The sequence below is a fragment of the Balaenoptera musculus genome, chromosome 19 (assembly GCF_009873245.2).
Source record: "Balaenoptera musculus isolate JJ_BM4_2016_0621 chromosome 19, mBalMus1.pri.v3, whole genome shotgun sequence".
NCBI classification, from domain to species: Eukaryota; Metazoa; Chordata; class Mammalia; order Artiodactyla; family Balaenopteridae; genus Balaenoptera; species Balaenoptera musculus.
Genome location: NC_045803.1, coordinates 12,401,840 through 12,422,005, shown reverse-complemented (window position 1 = coordinate 12,422,005; position 20,166 = coordinate 12,401,840). Strand labels below are relative to the sequence as shown.

Here is a 20,166-nt window from a genome sequence, read left to right as displayed (position 1 = left end):
ACCTCCCTACTGCCCTCAGGACACAGCTCAAAAATCACGACGTCCTACACCGCCTGCTTCCTCCCAACCCTTCAACCTCTGGCTCATTGTTTGTCTTCTTGGATTCTGTGTCCCAGCACACAGATTTCTAGTTCCTCAAAAGCATCATATCCTCCTGTTTCCAGGCCTTTGCACAGGCTATTCTTCTTACCTGGAATGCCCTTTTGCTCTCTCCTGCACATGCCTCTGGTCTCAGGTATAGCCCAGGCTAAGTCAGATGTCATCTCTGGGATTCCCACTCCCTGGGGGTGGGTTTGTTTCCCCCACTAGACTGGGAGCCCAGGAGGGTAGAGATGGCGCCTTTGCACAGGCTGTTCCCGCTTCCTGGAATGACTTTCTCCTCCTCCTGGCTAATTCCTATTGGTTCTTCAGGTCTCAGCTCAGACATCTCCTCCAGGAAGCCTTCTCTGCTCTCTCCCACCCAACAGGTCAGGCACCTCCTCTGGGCTCCCCAGACCCGTGGGGTTCCTCCATCACAGCCCCTACCACTCTGGACTGGACTGTCTGTTAACATGTTTGCCTCCCCCACTGGATTCCAAGCCCCAAGTCATCGGGGATTGCTGGGGCTGTGGAGGTCTCTGCTATGTCCCAGAGGCAAAGACAATGCCTGGCACATGAATGACTGAAAGAAATGCTTTTATTGAAGTACTTTAAAAAGAACAACACTAATAATCCTAAGACCATTTACTGGGCATTTATTATGTGCCAGGCACAGTAAATACCTGTTCTCATTTAAGTCCAACAGCCCTATGAGGGGAGTACTATTACTATCCACACTTGCAGGAAGGGAAAGCTGAACCTCAAAGGAAGGAAGCCACCTGCCCAAATTCACAAAGCTGGTAAGAAGTGGAACCCAAATTTGAAGCCAGGTGGTTGGGCTCAGAGCCTGAGTTTCTAACAGTTACTCAGAATACCCCTCACTGATGCTTCTGGCTTGTAATTGTCCATCTGGGCCTGGGTGCAACTCCCCCATCAGACTTCAAGGCCTTCCAAGGCAAGGCCTAGGCTGGCTGCATTTTAGAGCAAAGGGCCTGCACCAGAACCGGTTCTGGGAACATGGTGAGTGGATGCAAGATTGCACAAATGGATGAATTAGCACACCAGCCAGTGTGTGACCCACACGGCCCCACTCACCCTCGATGAGCCACTCGCAATTGCCATTGACGCTGTAGTTGCCCGCACCATCTGTCACGAAGCCTGGCGCCTCCCGCAGCACTTGCCGCTGTCCCTTGCAGTCCCCTGCCCGGGCCCCAGGGGACAGTGGCCCCAGCACGGCCAAAGATAGAGCCAGCGCCGCAGCCAGAGCCCGGCCCAGGGCCATCGCTGTCTCCAGCACTGACCCTTACAGAGGGACGGGTCCTAAAGACCCGGAGAAGCCCCTCCACCCGGTTTGAAGACCTGCAAATGCGACCTCTATAGATGGGACATGGCCTTGAAGACCAGGGAGGTCCAGGAGTCGCTGTCCCCGCGACGGAAACCTCCGCTGTTGATGGGCTCTGGAAACCGAGGGGTGGGCCCTATAGACCCACGGAAAACCCCGTAAATGGGGTCGTTACGTACGGGGCAGACCCCTAGGGGCCATGGGTGTCCCTTATAGACATGGGCCCCCATACGCTGGCTGACCTCATAAACGGGCCGCTGCAGGCCGAAATGGACCTTGTAGACCACTGGGTCCCCAGTGGGCGAAGGGCTCTACAGCTCGGCGGGGGCCTACATAGAGTGCGGGCCGGGCCTGGCCCGGATGGTCCTCCGGGAGAGACCCACCTCCAGCCAGGGGCGGGGCGCGAGCGGGTGCCCAGGGCAGAGTCAGTCTTCAGGGGCTCAGGCCTGGACACCACAGACGAACTCCCTTGCTCACCCACCCGCGCCTCCCTTCCGAGCCGGATGAGCCAGATCAGAAAGATGAAGGGACGCTCGGGCCAGAGCGGCCCCGGGAAGACCCGCTTGGAGGGCGAGAGGGCGGGGGCCGAGTGGCCGCGATGGGAGGGAGGACGGAGAGGAGGCGAGAGTCGCGGAGACGCAGGTCAGAGCGGCCCTGGGAGGACTGCGGAGCATCCAATCCCACCCCTCCACAAAGGGAGACTTCCGGAAACTTCCCCGCCCATTTGTCCCTAAACGCATGCGCAGCAGTGACCTCCTTGGCTGGCGAAGTGAGAATCACACATGCGCGGTGCTAAAATCGTAACGCGAACTCCCGGCGCAGGTGGCTGAGCGAAGCTTCGGCCACTGGAGGGCGCGTCTGCCTCTAACTGGGGAAGAGAAGGTAAAAATAAAGAAGCCGTACAGTAAGAGGACTCTGCTAGATGATGATTCATATTTTCAGGGCTCCCAGATTCTGGGTCAACAAAAGGTCAGGTTATGCAGGCCCCTCCCAAGATACCATTTCACAGTTGGGCGCACTGAGGTCCCGAGCCTGGAACGGTTCTTGCTCAGCCCCGTCTCTGAGCACTCTCAAGATGTAAAAGAGCCCATCTTAAACATAAAAACTCAACGAATCCTCTTTATTTTGGCAAGAAGGGGAAAAAAGTCTTTCTGCCAAGGACCTGAGGGAGGGCCTCCGGGATGGAGATAGGGTGGACAGAGTACGGGTCCTAGGTCACAGAGATCCCAAGGGAAGGTATGAGTCGAGACTAGCTTCACAACATCCGTCCCGGGAGCGGTGGCTCGGGGTCGCGGAGTCCTGGAGAGTCAACAGGCAGGGTCCCGGCGATCGTCACTGGTGTTCCGGGGTCCGGCGGGGTCAGAGGTCTCGGAGAGGGCCAGGGGGCCGGAGGTCACGGAACAGCGGGAGCCCAGAATCCGGTGCCGCTCGGGGCAGGGGCTGAGGGAGGGGACGGGGAGAGCGGCTCCCGCGGGACCGTTTGGCACAAGAGTCGGGGGAAGGGGCGGGAGCGGGACACTACGCACCCCTACCTGGGCGCGCGGGGTGGGGAGGTTTGGGAAGGCCGGGGTTGGCAGAGCCCTGGGGCCGGGATAGAGCGGGGATCCGGAGCCCGGCCGGAGTCCGGCCGGGGCCCGGCGCGCGGCCCATGGGGCAGGGGCGGGCAGGGGTGCTCAGACCGGGGGTGCGGTTCCCCCGGCCGTGTGCATGCTGAAGTATTCGGTGAAGCCGGTGTGCGGCGCCGCTGTCTGGGGCACGAGCGGCTGGTAGGGCGGCGTCGGGCCATCCCAGCTCGGGTCGGCCGCCTTGGGGAACCGAGAGGAAGGGGACGGGGAGGCCGCGCCCGGCTCGGCCATGGTCACCACGCGGCCCCTCGGGGCCACCGCCGCCGCCACCGCTGTCTCCTCCACCTGCTTCCCGGCCTGAGAGGGGGGTCAGGGTCAGAGGCCGTCCAGGACCCACAGGGGGCAAATGCGGCCCCGAAGGCCCGTCCCTCTTCCCCCGATGATCCCCCCTCCCGAGGTGTGGGCGCAGGTGTCAGTCAGGGGCGCCTGGACAGTGGGGCCAGGTACTCAAGGGGCGGCGTCGGGGTGCGCCTGGCGAACTCCGGCGGCGGCCGGGGAGGTGGGGGAGAACCGCGGAAGGGCGGCGGCGGCGGCGGCGGCGGGGGCACCGCGCGGGGTGTCTGAGGGGGCGTACGCAACAGCGCCAGGACCCAGTCCGGCAAGGTGGGCGCGGGCGCCGGGGGACGGTCGCGGCGCGGCGTTGGGGTGCTGGGGGTGCGAAAGGCAGGGGGTGGGCTCAGGCGCCTGGACGTGGAGGGCGGTGGAGGGGCCGGGAGCGGGGTCAAGTACTCCAGGGGCGGCGCCAGCAGCTCCTCCGGCGCCGGGGCCGCGGGGCTTACGCAGGAGGTGGGCGGGGGGATGGAGAAGAGCTCCGTGAAGTTGGGCACCGAGTCGCTGATGAACGTCACGTTCCCGTAGACGTGTTGCGGGAAGGCCTTGTCTGCGGATTGGCTTCCTCCGGGGCCTGGGGCTCCGGCCGAGGCGATCTGCGATGTGCGCACGTGGTACGGGAAGTTCTTGTTGGCCGCCGAAGGGCGTGTCATGATCTGGGGCGAAGGGCAGGCGCAGGTTGGAGAAGGACTGTCCAGGCCTCAAGCTGCCTCCATAAACATGAGGCCCTGAGGATTCCCCTTCACTTGACATCCCCCGCTTCCCTGAAACCCTTCAACTGGATTAGGCGCCTCCCCTGAGCTCTCGCAGTGCCCTGGCCTCTAACCTTTCCCGTCCATCACAACTCTTACTACTCTGCCGATGCTTCCTCCATCAGAGCCCTGATCAGCCAGTTATCACTGAATGGTTAAGCTTCAGCGTCCTACTCTGTCTAGTATGATAGCTACTAGCTATATGTGGCTATTTAAATTTAAATTAATCAAAATTAAACTAAAACTTTCATTTCTCAGTCACACTAGCCACATTTAAGTGCTCAATAGCCACATGTGGTTAGTAGCTATTGTATGGGACAGCACAGATTGTAGAATATTTTCATAAACACAGAAAGTTCAATTGGACAGCAACTGACAGACTCTAGAATGTTAGCTCCATGAGGGCAGGTACTTGACTGTTCTCTTCCCTGCTGAATCCCCAATACCTTTAGAACAGTGCCTGACACATACAAGCTCTCAATAAATATTGGTTGAATGCAGAGATGTCTCCTGAATTAGCTGGCAGGCCATGAGGGCAGAGACCGGGTGTGACCCTAGCACTGCAACACGGGAGCCCAGCACAGTCCATCTAAGGTAGTTGCTGAATAAGTGAACAAGGAGCTGAAACCAAAGAACTGTAGAGTGCCAGAGGTGGAGCTGTGCTGAGCTAACATGAGCATTTTTAGGAAGGAGACTGGTTGAAGGTGAAGTATAACAGAAAGGGCACCCCACCTCCCAGCCCCACAGCTCACTGAGTGTGGGATCTGGGGCACATTGATTAAACTCCCAGAGCCTCACTGCAGAAAAGGGGTTACAGTGCCTACTTGGAAAGATGAAGAGAGGGTGGAAATGAAAACCACTGGTGCAGAGCCTGGCACGTGGTGGGTTCTCAGCATTTCTCCTCTCTCTGTCCCTTTGTGACTTCCTGGAACAGAGCCTCAAGAGGGACTGTCCCGGGAAAGTGAGTCTGTACGTAAGGTTCTAGGGTAGAACATGTGGGACCTGGCCCCCTCCCTCAGTGGCTCAGTATATTCCCTGCAAAGAATACATGGTGGACCCCTTGAGTCAGGAGCCGGGGTCTTCAGCAATGCCTATTTCCCTGTGTGATTCCTTCTTATGCCAGATCTTGTGGTCTGCTGGAGAAGGATTGGGTTCAAAGTCCCCCTGCCCCCCGCCACCAAAGGCCATGGAGCCTGGCAGGTCACCTCCCTTCTCTGGGCTTTAGCTTCCCCTCTCTGTATAGTGGGTTCAGTGATGGTTATCCATCCTGTCTGGGGTTGCTCTGCCAATTAAACAAGAGGACGAAATAAATGCACGTGAGTGTTCCCAGCATGAAACAGAGGCTGGTTCGAGACAGGTGTCCGTTGAATGGTGGATGGATGGATGGATGGATGGATGGATGGATGGATGGATGGATAGAAGAACTGTCAGCCAGGAGGCCAGATAGGATGTAAACCAAGGCAAAGAAGAGGTTTGGTGCTCGAACCCTCTGCTGCCATTCAGACTTAGGCCCCCTGAAGCCCCAGCCTTACCCACCCCAGTTGCTTCTTCCTGTGATAGAGCAGCAGAGATGGAAGAGTGTGGGGGGGAGGGGGGAGGAGAGACCAAGGGGCTTAGGGAAGGCAGTGGGGATAAAAAGGGACGAGTGAGAGTCTAGGGACACAGGGTCAGGATGGAAATGGGGAGGGGGGCAAAGAAAGAGGGTGGGGTTGGGGGAAGAGGCCAGGACACAAAAGTGGGAGAGAGGAATAGAAGAGGGTGGACTCTGGGGGATACAGTGGAATAGCCTGCCAGAACCCAGCCGGCTCTCAATAAGTGTCTATTGAATGCCTAAAGGGATGAAGTGAAGGAAATGGATCAAGAGCTCAGAACAGAAGGTTCAGGCAGCTCAGGCGTGGAGAGCCTCATGTATCCTCCACCCATTGGTTTCCCATCCCCAACTGGATGCCCAGCCTCACCAGGAACACGCCGTGGGCATACAAATGGATCCCCAGCTGGATGCCATTGACAATCTTCTCCCGGGCCCACTTGGGGATCCCAAAGTTGGCGATCAGGGCCATGACCGGAACTGCAAAGAACCTGAAGGGGAGGTATTGGGTCTGTAGAGACACTGTCCCTGCCTTCCACCCCACCCCATGGCCCCAAATACCCTGCTATGCACACACATAGGTCCCAAGTGGGTCCCAAACTGGAGGGAAGCCAGTGTGACCTTCAAAAGCCAGAGGTTAAAAGGAGACAGGAATCCCACTGGCATGGGAAATTTGGGGGGTGGGGCAAGGAGTAGGTTGAATTTAACTCAGTTCTATCCCATCCCAATCCTGGCACCTGATAGGAAATCAATAGATGTTTGATGAATGAATTAACATATGATAAAAACAATTAAGGACTTACTGCATGCCAGACCTGTTTCTAAGCATTTCACATATATACGGTCATCTAACTCTCACAGTGACTCTATGAGGCAGGTACAACTTCCATCCCCATTAAACAGGTGAGGAAACCGAGGCAGAGAGAATTTAATTGACTTGTATAAGGTCACACAGTTTACAAGCTTTAGAACTGGGTCTAAACCCAGGCAATCTGGCTTAGAATCCATCTACTTTACTGCTGTGTTATGTTGAATAAAAAATATCACAACTGGCTTTTATTGGACATTTACTATGTGCCAGACTCGAAGCCCTCATCTGTTGCCCTATGCATGCTCAAGATAACCCTTTGCAGGAGACACCCCTGACAGCCTTTCTTTATGGGTAAGTAACCTGAGGCACTCTTTTTTTCACTTAGGGAAAGTAATTCTTTCCAGGTTACAAAGTGAGTAAGTGGCAGACTCTGGTGACAGCTGCCTAACTTGAAAGCCCATCTGCCTCCAAGAGGAGGGTTTGAGTTGGGAACAGCCATTTCTGAGAAGCCGGGGAAGGCAGGGGCAGGTTGGGGGCCCAGCACGTCTCACCAGAGGGTGTAGGCAGCAAAGAAGGGCACATAAAAGGGCTGCTTCTCTGGGAAGTGGCGCAAGGAGATGAGCACGGCATAGCAGAACCACACGTAAGCTGCCACCTGTAGCCCGATGAGCCCGTAGCCCGCTGGCGACTCATACGTGTACAGTACCTGGCCCGGGTCAAAGAACTGGACCCAAGGGAGAAGGCTGGTCATAGCCCTGGCCTCCAGCCCTCCACACAGGGACCCCAGACCCCACCCTCAGGTACCCAGGGGGCAGAGGTACTTGGTCAGGACAGAAGCAGCAGGAGAATGAGAGATAGAGATGAAAGCATATAGAAGTAGACAGAGAGGGCGAAAAGATAGAGAATATGTCTGCTACCATGGGCCCAACACTGGGGGCTAAACAGCACCATGTGTAAGCTTTTCCATTGGCATCAACTTGATGAAGTAGTTCTTATTTTCACCCCACTTCACAGAAGGGGAAACTGAGGCTAAGCAGGAAGACTTTCGGCCAAAGTCAAGGTGATATAAAGCCTTAGAGAAGTCCCCTGGGGTAGGTAAGATCCTCCTAATTTTACAGAAGAGGAAACAGGCCCAGAGATGGGGGCCATCAGCCAAGGTTAGCCAGCTGGGAAGTGGGAGAACCAGAGCAGAATCCAGGTCTGTGTGACTCCTGAACTTAATCACGACACTGAGCATTAAATGTGACAGACAGTGAGAGACAGAGGGAGGAGGAAGAGAGCTACTCAGAGATGGTGAAGAGGGGAGGAATGCACTTAGACAGATGGGAAGGCGGAAAACCACAGAGTGGGAGAGAGGGAGCCAGGAAGAGCGCGATGTGGGGAAGGGCTAGCAGACAGGTGGAAGAGGCCACCAAAAGCTTTGAAGGGCGAGGAGGACGGGGCAGAGCCTGAGCAGTGGCAGGCAGGACTCACCTCAGCCTCGTAGATGAGCAGCGCCACGTGGGTGAGGGTGTACAGGGTCATGTAGACAGACAGCTTCACCGAGCCCGAGTGGCTGATGCGGCCCCTGGCGGCATGCCGTGAGGGGGGACAGCAGGGGTGGGGGCCGTCAAGAGAGGAGGGGGCAGCCACCCCCCCAGCCCAATCTCTGCCCTGCTCCCTAGCCCAGCCACCACCCCCCCACAGTGGTCCCTCCCGCCTCAGCCCGGGCACCGTGTCACCGTGAATCCCTTCCCCAGAAGGATGAGCATCAGCAGGAAGATGAGGAAGCTGGAGGAGAAGAGCAGCTTGGCTGGTAGGAGGGAGGAGAGGGCAGCTCAGACACAGGCTCAAATTGGAGAGGAGCCCCAGCACCCTCCTGGACCCACTTCATTCTCACCCAAGATCTTCAGACTCTCATTGCCAATGCCATCAGTGGCATATTGGCCCCAGTAGATGCAGAAGAACAGGAGGCTCAGGACTGAGGGGAGGATGGGCAGAGAGAGGAAAGGACAGAAAGCAGCTTTAGGGCATCACTGTTCCCTAACACTATGATCCAGATGACCAAAACCCTTTCTTCAGCCCCGTCAGGATTCTAGACCCTTTATTCCCACTGACCTCCTAGGAAACTCTGGAGTCCAGGCCCCAGACCCCTCCTCCCTCTGACCCAGGAGTCCAGGCCCCCAGCCCCTCCTCTCCCAGGACCCAGGAGTCCAGGCCCCCAGCCCCTCCTTGCTTAGGCCCAGGTACATGAGCCCTAAGGCCCTCCTCTCACAGAACTCAAAAGTTGGAATACTCTACACCTCACCCTCCACTCCTGCTGCAGCCATGAACATTTTATAAGTCGTGTGGAGCAACTGACGACCCTTCAGCAAATCTGGAAGGAGGGTGGGGAAGGCTGTACACAGACAGGAGGGGAGAGCAGCTCATCTCCTCCAACCTTGTTTCCCCTCTCCCATCTCTCCCCCCCACCCCATGTGCTGGACTCACATCCAAAGTAACAGGAGAGGAAGAAGATGAGGATGAAGACGAGAAGAAAAGTCACATCCGTCTCCAGGATCCCTGCCAATTTGGTGGAAGGAGGAAACCGTGCAGTCAGGATGGGTGTCCCTCAACAGGCTCCCAGCTCCAGGCTCCCACAAAAGATCTGGGGTCCCCGTATGCTCACCAAACTCATCAGCAGAGAAATGCCGTGTCCAGAAGGACTTGCCATTGGTGAGGACCATCTCATACTCCAGCTGCAGCCCATCTCCCTGTGGGGAGTGTGGAGGCCTAAGGGGGGCCCTGGGCAGGGAGGGGGTCGGCAGGAAGGCAAGGAGGAGAAGGCAGGCCCCGGTGGCCGGCCCAGCCCCTTACCCCACACTTGCTGAGTGCAATGTACCACCACCTTTCACGCACTGAGCGGAAGCTGCGGCCGCTAGAGCAGCTCAGGTAGCGCATTCCCTCCTCTGACACCACCTGGGGAGGAGCAAGAAGGCTGAAGCCTGCCTGTGCCTCCCCCTGGCCCTTGACCTCCAGCACCTGCCCATTCCCCGCAAGCTGGGCCCATACCTGACAGCCTGACCAGGCATACTGGGTGGTGAGGTTGATGACCTGGTTGTTCTCTGGCCTGATCACCGACTCCTTGGCCAGGCAGTCCTAGGGGAGGCAGGGCCATGGTCACTCCTTGGCTAGCCTCAACCTTATCGCCCCTCCCCTACACCCTCCTCACAGACTTCACCTTGTCCCCTGTCTTGTACACGGCTGGCCACTGGGATGGGTCGTCGAAATAGAGGAGGATGTTCTGACAGCACTTGGCCTGCAGACCCAAAGATTTGGGGGGTTGGGGGAGCATAGGGAGCTGGGGTAACCCTTGCCTTGGGAAGCCAAGGGAGCATCCAGCCTTAGCATGGTGAGTGCTTGGGGAAGGCTCACCTCAGGGTATCGGAAACGGAAGTCCAGTCGGCCGTAATCCGAGAGGAAGCAAAATCTCGTCAGGAACACCCAGTCCTGGAAAAAGGGCCCACTCAGACCCTCTTCTGAGTCCCTTGAGAACTCTCCTCGACTCCACAGACAACCCCCCAACTTTTCTTCCCTACCCTGGAATACCTGCTTTCCCAAGAAGCGTAAGGGGACCAAGTCACCTCCAAAATTCTTCTGCAATCCTTTCACCTTGGTTCCAGGATTCCTCCTTCAGATGCCCCCCCCCGCCGCCCCAAGTTTCTTCCCCTCCTTTCAAACACTTCTCCCATTTGCCAGGCGCCTGAGAAAGACCCTGGAGGGCCAGATCCCCATCCTGGACACCTTTTATCAGGGATACCATCCCACCGGCTTTGCCCTAATTATCCACACATGCCCTCACGGTGGTCCCAGAGACCATTAGGTGCTGGGGAGTATTCCAAACGGCCCTCTCCTGGTCCTGAACAGGAGTGTGGACTCAGGCTCAATGCGCAGTGAAAAGTGCTGTCCCTTCAGCACCACCTCGGCGTCCCCCACCCCCACCCCAAACTCCGACTCTCCCAACCCGGTCCCCCTCCTCGCCCAACTCTGACCTCAATGTCCCTCCTACAATCCCCGAGTCTCCTCTCGACCCAATGGCCCCCCTCAGCCTCAACCCAGACCCAGTCCCGCACTGTGCCTGCCCACCCCCCACCCCAGCCCCCGCGCAGCACTCAGGGACCGCCCGGGGGAGGCGGCAGGGGGCGGGGCGGCACCTGCCCACTCCCCTCCCTCTCGTCCCTCGAGGGCCTGGCGGGTGGCAGGGGAGGGCCCGGCGCGCTCACCTCCTTGGAACTGAGGTTGCCCCTCACATACTTGGCGCGGGCGCGGGGGTGCAGTGGCAGCAGCAGGAGTAGCAGCGGCGGCAGCAGCAGGCGGCGCAGAGCGGGCGCGCGCGGGGGCTCCATTCCACCCGCTCCGGCCCCAGCTCGGGCTCCGCTCCGGCTCCCACTCCGGCCCGGCGACGGCGGCGAGAGCGCGCGGGCCGGCTGGCGCGCGCCCCCGATTAAAGGGGCCGCCGGGCGCCGCGTTCCCTGCCCCCTCCTCCACAGGATGACCCGGCCTGGACCCTTCCCAATCCCCGTGGGAGGGGACGCCCCTTTCCCATCCTCTCCACGCCTCCGCAGCCTCAGTCCTCCCCTCTGGGAATCTCCTTGGTACCTCCAGCTCCCTGTGTCCTAAAGTGAACTCACATTCCCCCAAGCCGAGTATCCTCCTCCAGACTGCCATCTCAGGATGGCCCACAACCCCCAGGCCCCAGCTCTGTCCTGACCTCCCCCCAGTTTAGTCCCCAAACTGCTCTTTGACTGCCCATCCCCGCCCCCATAACAGCCATCACCAGCTGTGAACACCACAAATCCCATGCACTCTGTGAAGTTCCTACAGAGACACAGAGGCACAGAGTAGGCAAACCACTTGTTCTGGGTCACACAGCTCCAAGGTGGCAGAGAGCCCTCAGCCACAACCACTACACCCTGCTGCCTGACCCTGCCCTGTCACTGCTTACCAGGGTCTGAAACCAGCTGCTGTGAGGCAGAAGAGGTGGTATTGTGAGAAACCCACAAGCAGACCCTGAAATCAATTGCTTGGGCTCAGATCCCAGCATTGCCACTTCCTTCCCATAAAACCTCAGCCAAGTCACAGCTGTGTGACCTCCCAGTCCAGTCTCCTACACCCTGGTACTTACTTTATGGTTTCCCTGTGGGCAATGGGGAGGCCTGGAAAAGCTTTACAGAGTACAGTCCAAGCCCCTCAGCTTCATTTTCCTGATCAGATTCCAACACATTTCCAGCTTCATCCCTCCCCCTCCACTGCAGAAAATCTGCTGCTCCTCAAAATATCATTTTAAAAAACTTTCTAAGTCAGGAGGCCAAGCAGGAAACGTAAGTGTGTGAAATGCTTTCAAAGGAGAGTGTGGACCCCACAAAAAAGGAGCCTCTGCTACTTGGCTTCAGCCAGTTGTTGACAGGAGGGATAGTAGGTCTGCTGCCAGGTTTCCTTCCTCCCTCCCTCCCTCCCTTCCCTCCCCTCCCCCCTCCCCTCCCTCCCTCCCTCCTTCCTTCTCTCCTTCTTTTCTTTCTTTCTTTTTTTCTTTTGAGAGAGAAGCCAGAATTTCTTTTTTTTTCAAATCAAGCACACTGGTTTGTAACAGTAGATAACTGATTCTAAAATGTTAAATATACTGTAGCCCAAAGAAAAAAGTCTATCGCCATATCCAGGCTTCATGTGCCATTCCTGCCCGGATCCTGCACACACACTGTTCCTGTGCCCACCAGACCAGAAGCCTCTCACAGGCAGAACCCAGACGTGACTCACTCTAGATCCCAGCATGGCCTAGGGATATAGGCTGAATGAAAATGGTCCCACATCCCCTATTTGCCCTCCTCCAGGCCTTACACATGTTGTTCCACAGAAGAGCATTTCTAGATTGCCTGAAATATTCTTTTCCTACTCTACTAGCAAGTTTCTACCAAACTTAAAAAATACAAGGGTCTTATGTCAACTCCCTCATCAGCAGGGCAGAGTCATGACTCCCTCCTTGGACTCTCAGCCCCTGCACCTCTCTCTCTCCCAGATGCAACCACTAGGGCTGAAACTGTCTGTGTTCACCACTGTACTGGGAGTCCCCTGGGGACACAGCCTCAGTCTCACTCACTCTGGAGCCCCAGCATTACCAGAGCTCAGAGTCGAGCACATAGTTGCAGTGGGTGGATGTGTTAGACTGACTGAAGGCCCCTGGGCCCTAGGAAGGCAACAAGTGACAGTACCTTCCCCTCCACCCTGGACCCAGAACTCAGAGCTAGGAAAAGCTGCTCTCCTGGGCCAGCCACTCACTAAAAACCAAGAGGATCACGAGGAAGGTACTTTATTGAAGTGATCAGAGTATGGGATTCCTTCCCCCAACCCAGCCTCAGCCTGCTCAGTACAGTCTCATGGGTGGAAAGCACCAGGCCCCTGGGCTGCTCTGGGCCACCACCCAGGAGAGGCTGGGCAGTGGGGCAGGGGGGCTGGGGCTCCAGTCCAGGGCAGAGGTTCGGGGCAACAAGGGTGATGGTGGCTGAGGCAGGGGTTGTGGTGGGCCAATCCCCCAGGGCCGGGGAGGGGGAGGTGTGTCTACCAGCCAGATGCTTTTCAGCAGATCAAAGGCTGTTGGGGGGCCGCAGGCCGCCCCAGATGGCGAAGGCAATGGGGACAATGGGGGTGGCCAGGGACCTTTAGGTGGTGCCAGGTTCACCCGGTACACAGTAGAAGTGCTGGCGGTGTGAGACATGGCGAAGGTGAGCTCCTTTGTCCCCTCTCGCCTCCTCTGCCTCCCCTCCCCTGGGGCCTCCTCAGGGCTGTTGATCCAGGAGGGTGTCATCCTTTGTCTCTCAGGGCCCCTAGGCTTGGTCCCTGGCACAGAGGAAAGAAGCATGGGGCACAGCTGAGCTAGAGCAGACAAAAGAAAAGGAAGCTCAGGGGGCAGGAGGTGAGCTCACCTGGCAAGTGTGGCTGGCAGCCCCGGAGCACCAGAGTAAGGTCAGGCACGCAGCCATGGCAGGCCTGTAAGGTGCCCACGATGGCATCCCTGGCCTCTTGTACTAGGTTCCTCCTGGGGAAGGCCTGTGGCAGAATCAGCTGGCATTGCAGCTCCCTCAGCAGCTGCCCCAAGCCAGGGAGCTGGGGGGGACTAGGTGGGCCTGGGCCCGAGGCTCCAGGCACCTGGTTTTCCTTGCCCCTTGACGGTGGGGCTGGTTCTTGGGCCCTGCCTGGGCTTGGGGAGGACTTGGTGGGGAGTGCAGGGGTGCCTGACTCCAGGGACCCACTGCTAAGCAGCCGTGCCACGTCCAGAGATTTCACCTCGTGGTTGAAGAGACCCCGGTGCTCCCGGCTCAGGCGCCCCTGGGTTATGACCACGAGCTTGGGGGCAGCAGGCACCACAGAATTCCGGAGGACCACATGAGGATCCCGACTGGCCACGGGAGGATCGTGATGGGCCAATGGCCGGCGACTGCCCGCCAGGGCCTCGTTAAGCTCCCGCCTGGTCTTCCGACGGCGGACACGACCAGGTTTCTCAGGCCGCTGGAAAGGCTTGGGGGCTGGCCCCCTGGGGTCCATGGTGCCCTGGAAGATAAAGACAGGGTGGTCATCAGCATGCAGAAAAGTCAAAGACCTAGAAGTGAGTAGTGAGAAGAGATGGTTTGGGATGAGCTGGGAGTACTATTTAGAGACACAAGATGGACAAAGCGATTGGTAGAGAGCAACTGGAAAAGGCTTGGTCAGGGTAAGGTCAGAAAAAAAGGCAGGGTCATAGGAGTAGGATGAGGTCAAGGGAGTCATGCTGAATGGGAAGATTTATCAGGGGATAGAGAAAGGGTTAGAGAGAACAGGGATATGAAGAAATAGCTAAAAAATGGGGGATGGGAAAGGGATCATTATATTGGAGGGATCTGGTGAACCAGAAAGGGACTTTGGACAGAGGAGAAATCCAGGGGTAGAGGAGGTACTGGAGATTGCAGAAAGTGGAGAGAGATGGTAGAGAGAAAAAGGCAGGAAAGAGAATGGAAGTTGGAGAAACAGAGAATAACTCGGGAGGACACAAAGGGCAACAGAGGAGCTATCAGGGACTGGGGCCTGGTCATGGAAGGGGGTAGGAAACAAGGCTGCGTGAGGCAGATGAGGTAGGGAAGGGGGTACAGTTGGTGGGGACGGGGCAAGGCAGGAAAAGGGCACCTCACCTTCTCCTGACTCCAACGAACCCCCCCTCCCCGCCCACTCCACGTGGCTGTGTGGTACAATGGCTTCTTTTCCGCGGTGACCCTAGCTCCGGAAGCGCCTGATGCTCTTCCGGGCCTCACACAGGGCCTCGTGCAAGCACGCATGCGCGTGCCCCTCCCACGCCCTTTGGCTCCCCACCCCCACGCCAAGAGGCACAGGCCCAGGGGCACGTGCCAGCTGCCCTGAGTGCAGGTTATAGCCCCGCCCCTCCTGACCTCACATTCGGAAACCTCTTTCATTTGTCCTTAGGCACCTCCTATCCACCAATTGGCTGTGAGGTCAACTAGGCCCGCCCCCTTCCTCAATGCTGATTGGTTTAGACATCTACCGCGGACTTTCTCTCTGGAGCGCGGAGATGTAGGCGAAGCCAAGGGGGAGAAGGGCTATGGTAGCCTCTACACACAGCCAGTCTCCAAGCAGTCACAGGCTTTATCCCTAGAGAGTCAGTATAGTGTCGTCATTTAGAGCTAGGCTCTAGAGCTACACTACCTAGGTTCAAATGCCCAGGCACATTTGAGCTCTGTGACCTCGGAAAAGCATGTAACTGCTCAGAGATTCAGTTTCCTAATCTGTAAAATGGAGTTGGTATCTTCTCCTTCTTATAACTGCTGTTAAGTATGAAATGAGCCAACATACAATTTGAAAACAGCGCTTGGTGAATGGATGCCTGTAAATTTTGTTTCTCACTACACTTGTCCCCTCAGACTTCTTTTTTTTTGGCCGTGTGGCTTGAGGGATCTCAGTTTCCTGACCAGGGATTGGACACCGGCCACAGCAGTGAAAGCCCGGAATCCTAACCACTAGGCCACCAGTGAGCTCCCCCCTCAGAGTTTCAAATCAAGCTATGCCAGGGTATTCCCCATACCCTAATAAGCTATATTCTATATTACCTGGTAATATTGCTTGCCCAACCTTCACTATCTTTCAAAGCCTAACTCCTTAGATACTACTCCTTCTAGGAAATCCCTCACCCTGAGTCCTTCTCTTTCTCCTCCCACAGAGGTCCTCTGTGCATTCCTTAATCACAACCTTGATCCCTCCCTCAGCTTTGTGTCTGGATCTGCCTCCCCCAACACACGGGGACAAGGCCAGGATCTGACCCATTCCTTTAATACTCATTCAGCAAGTACTTGTGAACAGCCATAGATAGTACTTGGTATTAATACTGGGAGTCAGGCCCTGTTCCAGGCAAGTGGATTGAGGCAAAACACAAACACAATAAATAAGATTCATCTCTATATCTCAGTATCAACCTACCTAGAAGGAATGAATAGATAGGAAGATCCCATCTGGGAGTGGAGCTACAGGAATATGACCAGGACTTTGAGGGTGGTGTGGGACCCCCACCTGGTCCCCCAGAACAGGGAGATCTGGGAAGACTTGAGGTCTGAGATTAATTTGGGGCAGGAGGTGGGGGGCAGCGACCTTAGATGGCCTTGGCTGTGGATGTAAGTTTTGGAGCTCAGACACACCCAGCTGAAATTGTTGGTCAGCCATAGGTTTAGGGAGGGGAGCAGAGGCCACAGATCTGTAAGACGAGCTGCGCGGGAGGGGCTCCAGGCTGGATTTGGGCCTTGCAGCATCTCTAATTTCCTTTATCTTTCTGCGTCTTCCACTACCCTCTTGGCAGGGTAATGTCTGTAATGCAAAGACATATAGTTTAGAAATCATGCCACAAAAACTGGCATAATTTGAGCAGGGGAGGCCCATGAGCAGATAGGCTCACTAAAGTCCTGGCACTGCCTTAGCGTGAGTGTCTCCTTACAGCTGAGCCTCTAATTTTCACATTTCCATCCTCCTTTTCTCTCCCCCACGTCAGAAGAAAATGGGAGCGTCCCTTCCTTGCCAGGTGCATTTGAGCCACCCCCTCAAGGATCCAGCATGGACTCGTCCACTCACTCCCCTACCACCACGTGAATGAGACACACAGACAGATACAGACACACACCCCCACACACAGTAGGTGGTTCCTTCCCCACATTTCTCGCCCTACAGCAAATGGTTTCTTCCCCCGAGGAAGGGCGCTAGATTTTCCCCACTCTGCTTTCACGGTAGGGTGGTTTCTCTCTCCTCCCCTCCACGGGTGCTGGATGGTCTCGCCTCCCCCCACGCCCCGTGCCGCCGCCGCTGCCGGAGAGTGAGCGGCCCGGGCAGGAAGCGCCGGACGAGCCCACTGCGCGGCCGCCGTGGGGGAAGCAATTCCTCTAAGTGAAGGTTTCCGCCCCGGAGAGGAGGTGGCGCCCGGGATCGGCCGCGCCCTCCGCTGGAGTGCGGGCTTCGGGACAGTCCATTGTTGCCTGAGGGGTAGGGGTGGGCGTGGCGGCGCCGCCTCCTCCGGGAACACTCCCCGGCTGACCGCGCTCGCTCATCCTGCTGGAGACGCGGCGCCAAGATGAGTGGAGAAGAGAACCCAGCCAGCAAGCCCACGCCGGTGCAGGACGTGCAGGGCGACGGGCGCTGGATGTCCCTGGTGAGCGACCCCGCCCGCGATACTTTGGAGTCCGGGGCTGGGGGCTGGGGACTGGGGGCTGGGGGCGGGGGAGGGGGGAAGGCTCTGAGAGAGTAGCTGGTTTGCGCCGCTCTCATTACGAGATTGGGAAACTGAGGGCACTTGGCGTGGTGCCGCCTAAGGAAGCGGGGCGGGGCGGGCCCAGCAGCGCGCGTGCCATTCACTCCCCCTTTACGTCCCCAAAGCACCATCGGTTCGTAGCCGACAGCAAAGATAAAGAACCCGAAGTCGTCTTCATCGGGGACTCCTTAGTCCAGCTAATGCACCAGTGCGAGGTGAGGCCCGTCCCTCTCCTCCTGCCCCACCCCCGCCTGTGCCCTCACAGACAGACCTGGACCAGAGCCCAGGCCAGGCGGTGTATGGGGTACCCGAAATAGCCTCAGGTAGCGCCGGGCACCCAGAATCTCAGTATAATGTGCCACATTCTACTGAGAAGGAAGTGTGTGTCCTGGCTTTGTCATACTGGGTTTGTGTATAGTGAGACTTAAAATGAGGCTTCGTGCAAGATTGCCTAGGATGAGGCTCTTTGTTTGCTTAAACTAGTGCCCAGCCCTAATGGATTTCCACAAAGCTATAGTTATTTCCACAAAGTGAAGGTCAACGGTAATAGGTCTCTACTAAGGGAGCTCAATTATATCTTTCCATTAAGCGATGTTAAACCATGGCTTTCCTCAAAGTGAGGTTCAACTGGAATGCTGTTGGTTCGATGCCTGGCTCAAGTGGAATGGGTTTCCATGCCTGGCTCAAGTAGAATGGGTTTCCGTGAAGGGAGTCCTGCTTCCATGGGGTTTTGTGAAAGTGAGACTATAATGGGTTTGCATAAAATGAGGTTTGACCATATTGGGGTTTGCTCAAGGTGAGATTTAACCAGACTGCTTCCGTAAAGCAAGGCTCTTCCATGATGACATTTGGTTAACCTTTGGATAGGGAGCGGTGGTCCATGCTGACAGTGCCCCTGTGCCCACACCACTTCTTGCCCACAGATCTGGCGGGAGCTCTTTTCCCCTCTTCATGCACTTAACTTTGGCATTGGCGGTGACAACACGCAGCACGTGCTGTGGCGTCTGGAGAACGGGGAGCTGGAACACATCCGGCCCAAGGTGAGCAGGGCTTGGGTGGGCAGCTCGAGCACCCTTAGCCTGCCCCCTCACCACTGCTTCATGCCTCTCTTTCCACAGATTGTGGTGGTCTGGGTGGGTACCAATAACCACGGGCACACCGCAGAGCAGGTGGCTGGAGGCATCAAGGCCATCGTGCAACTGGTGAACCAGCGGCAGCCCCAGGCCCGGGTCGTGGTGCTGGTGAGAGAGTGGGAGGATGGGAAGGGAAGAACGGCAGTGTTCTGGGACCCCTGGGCAGCTTAGCACAGAGCAGTGGTTGAAGGCAAAATCTCATGTTGAAGCTTGCTACACCCATCAGAGGGGCTGTGGTTAAGGACATGTTCAGGGACCAATTAGCCCCTTTTGCCCAAGGGACTGCTAGAGATTCCTGGGGTGTTGAGAAATTCAAGACACTTAAAGAACCAAAAGTTGTCAGGCATTCCCAGGGTTAATCTTGCTTCCGTTACTTCCAGAAGGTCTCACTTCTAGAATAAGGTCTCAGACCATCATCTTCCCATCCCTAGTGTATTCTGCAGCTGGGGACTTACTGGTGGGGGGTGGAGGACAGTTTGGCACAGGGAACAGGATACCCAGAGGCTGGTAGGATGCCTCCTCACAACTTTTCTTGCCTTCCTCAGGGCCTGCTTCCTCGGGGCCAGCACCCCAACCCACTTCGCGAGAAAAACCGACAGGTGAATGAGCTGGTACGGGCAGCACTGGCTGGCCACCCACGGGCGCACTTCCTGGACGCAGACCCTGGCTTTGTGCACTCAGATGGTACCATAAGCCACCATGACATGTATGATTACCTGCATCTCAGCCGGCTGGGGTACACACCTGTTTGCCGGACCCTGCACTCCCTGCTTCTGCGTCTGCTGGCCCAAGACCAGGGACAGGGTGGTGCTCCCCCGCCAGAACCCACACCCTAAGCATCTGCCTCCCTGCAACATTAAATTTTCATTCTTCAGTCTCCCATTCTCTGCTTTATGGCCAAGCCCTTCTGGGTACCTGAATCTCAACTCCAATGTCTGTGACCCTGCAGCTCTACCCAAGGCAGGCCACACCAATCCATCAAGATACTCTGGCTCTTGTAGAGTCAGGCAGATTTCTGTCATCACAGTGGTGCTCCAGGCAGGCATGACCAATCAGTAAGACACGAAGTGAAACTGGTTTGCTAACATGACCCTATAGGATTATGGTCAAGCAAGAATTCTGGGTGACCCAACAGTCAAAGCCCACCCAAAGCTGCCCTCCAATCTGCACATGCTCTTCCCCCTGACTGGAACTTCTGGTGCTCTGGTCCTAGCTTAAGTGTGACTTCCTGTGGAAGCTTCCTGACCTTCCCACCCCTAGCAGTCATCCCTCCACACAGCGTATGGGTATTTTTCTCTCCAGAGAAGCACTGTCCACAGGCTGTGACAGAAGCGTAAACCAGGAGAGGTTCCTTCTGGCCTGGCTGCAGTGCTGGCTCAGGCCACACAAGGGCAGCAGGGGTCACTGGAGACAGCATGGTACTCTGGGCTGACTGGCCTCCCCACCCAGTGCCACCCCTGGCTCAGACCTCTCTCGTTCAACTGGAACGTCAGAGGTGAACTGCCCTTCCTGCAGTACCACATCACAGGCCTCCCCCAACTCGTGCGTGTTGGACGGGTGAACAGGCATCTTGACTCTGCCCACCACGTCCCCCTGATGTAGGGAAGGGACGGTCCTGGAATCGCACCCCCCACCTCACGGTGGTTAGGGGGAGAAGTCCAGCTCCACGGCCAGCTGGGGGTCGGACTGGTACGACCAACATCCCTTCTCCCTTCCGAGCAGGC

General features: G+C 56.9%; 4 protein-coding genes across 12 annotated transcripts in view; 1 reads left to right on the top strand and 3 right to left on the bottom strand.

Annotated features, from left to right (window-relative positions):
- Positions 1-2,051, bottom strand: part of MEGF8 (multiple EGF like domains 8) — a 41,309-nt gene extending 39,258 nt beyond the window's left edge. For both annotated transcript variants that reach the window (XM_036834101.1, XM_036834102.1), the window contains exon 1: positions 1,174-2,051. In XM_036834101.1, the coding sequence (XP_036689996.1) occupies positions 1,174-1,360 (187 nt within the window). In that variant the 5' untranslated portion in view covers positions 1,361-2,051. The remainder of the gene's footprint in view (positions 1-1,173) is intronic.
- A 461-nt stretch (positions 2,052-2,512) lies between these two features.
- On the bottom strand, positions 2,513-10,956 carry TMEM145 (transmembrane protein 145). 7 transcript variants are annotated; one of them, XM_036835074.1, is made up of 15 exons: positions 10,768-10,900; positions 9,920-9,994; positions 9,726-9,803; positions 9,557-9,643; positions 9,362-9,463; positions 9,174-9,258; positions 8,996-9,067; positions 8,814-8,882; positions 8,406-8,486; positions 8,240-8,318; positions 8,000-8,093; positions 7,078-7,250; positions 6,086-6,206; positions 3,825-4,031; positions 2,513-3,342 (listed from the first exon to the last, which is right to left on the bottom strand). In XM_036835074.1, exons 1-15 carry the CDS (start codon positions 10,888-10,890, stop codon positions 3,094-3,096), a joined length of 1,695 nt encoding a protein of 564 aa, XP_036690969.1. In that variant the 5' UTR covers positions 10,891-10,900; the 3' UTR covers positions 2,513-3,093. The 7 variants fall into 7 exon arrangements, with proteins under 7 accessions (XP_036690969.1, XP_036690970.1, XP_036690971.1 ...); XM_036835075.1 differs by having other exon boundaries at positions 2,520-2,860; positions 8,814-8,903; positions 10,768-10,956; XM_036835076.1 differs by having other exon boundaries at positions 2,520-2,860; positions 10,768-10,956.
- A 1,930-nt stretch (positions 10,957-12,886) lies between these two features.
- On the bottom strand, positions 12,887-14,080 carry PRR19 (proline rich 19). The gene is made up of 2 exons (XM_036834700.1): positions 13,462-14,080; positions 12,887-13,375 (listed from the first exon to the last, which is right to left on the bottom strand). The coding sequence occupies exons 1-2, from the start codon at positions 14,078-14,080 to the stop codon at positions 12,903-12,905; spliced, it is 1,092 nt and encodes a 363-aa protein (XP_036690595.1). The 3' UTR covers positions 12,887-12,902.
- Positions 14,081-16,862: 2,782 nt separating this feature from the next.
- On the top strand, positions 16,863-19,324 carry PAFAH1B3 (platelet activating factor acetylhydrolase 1b catalytic subunit 3). Of its 2 annotated transcripts, XM_036833933.1 has the most exons (5): positions 16,863-17,210; positions 17,435-17,524; positions 18,233-18,349; positions 18,428-18,550; positions 18,988-19,324. In XM_036833933.1, exons 1-5 carry the CDS (start codon positions 17,133-17,135, stop codon positions 19,276-19,278), a joined length of 699 nt encoding a protein of 232 aa, XP_036689828.1. In that variant the 5' UTR covers positions 16,863-17,132; the 3' UTR covers positions 19,279-19,324. The 2 variants fall into 2 exon arrangements, with proteins under 2 accessions (XP_036689828.1, XP_036689829.1); XM_036833934.1 differs by lacking the exon at positions 18,428-18,550 and having other exon boundaries at positions 17,010-17,210; positions 18,988-19,319.
- Positions 19,325-20,166: the final 842 nt, after the last annotated feature.

Coding starts and splice junctions, on each gene's coding strand:
- TMEM145 (XM_036835072.1), bottom strand. CDS start 10,890: ATGGAGCCCCCGCGCGCGCCCGCTCTGCGCCGCCTGCTGCTGCCGCCG. Junction 8,904..8,995: donor CCTCTCCTGTTACTTTGGAT/GTGAGTCCAGCA, acceptor GTCTGTGTACAG/CCTTCCCCACCCTCCTTCCA. Junction 8,319..8,405: donor TGAGAGTCTGAAGATCTTGG/GTGAGAATGAAG, acceptor CCCTCCTACCAG/CCAAGCTGCTCTTCTCCTCC.
- PAFAH1B3 (XM_036833933.1), top strand. CDS start 17,133: ATGAGTGGAGAAGAGAACCCAGCCAGCAAGCCCACGCCGGTGCAGGAC. Junction 17,211..17,434: donor ACGGGCGCTGGATGTCCCTG/GTGAGCGACCCC, acceptor ACGTCCCCAAAG/CACCATCGGTTCGTAGCCGA. Junction 18,350..18,427: donor TGGAACACATCCGGCCCAAG/GTGAGCAGGGCT, acceptor CTCTTTCCACAG/ATTGTGGTGGTCTGGGTGGG.
- PRR19 (XM_036834700.1), bottom strand. CDS start 14,080: ATGGACCCCAGGGGGCCAGCCCCCAAGCCTTTCCAGCGGCCTGAGAAA. Junction 13,376..13,461: donor CTGCCAGCCACACTTGCCAG/GTGAGCTCACCT, acceptor CCTCTGTGCCAG/GGACCAAGCCTAGGGGCCCT.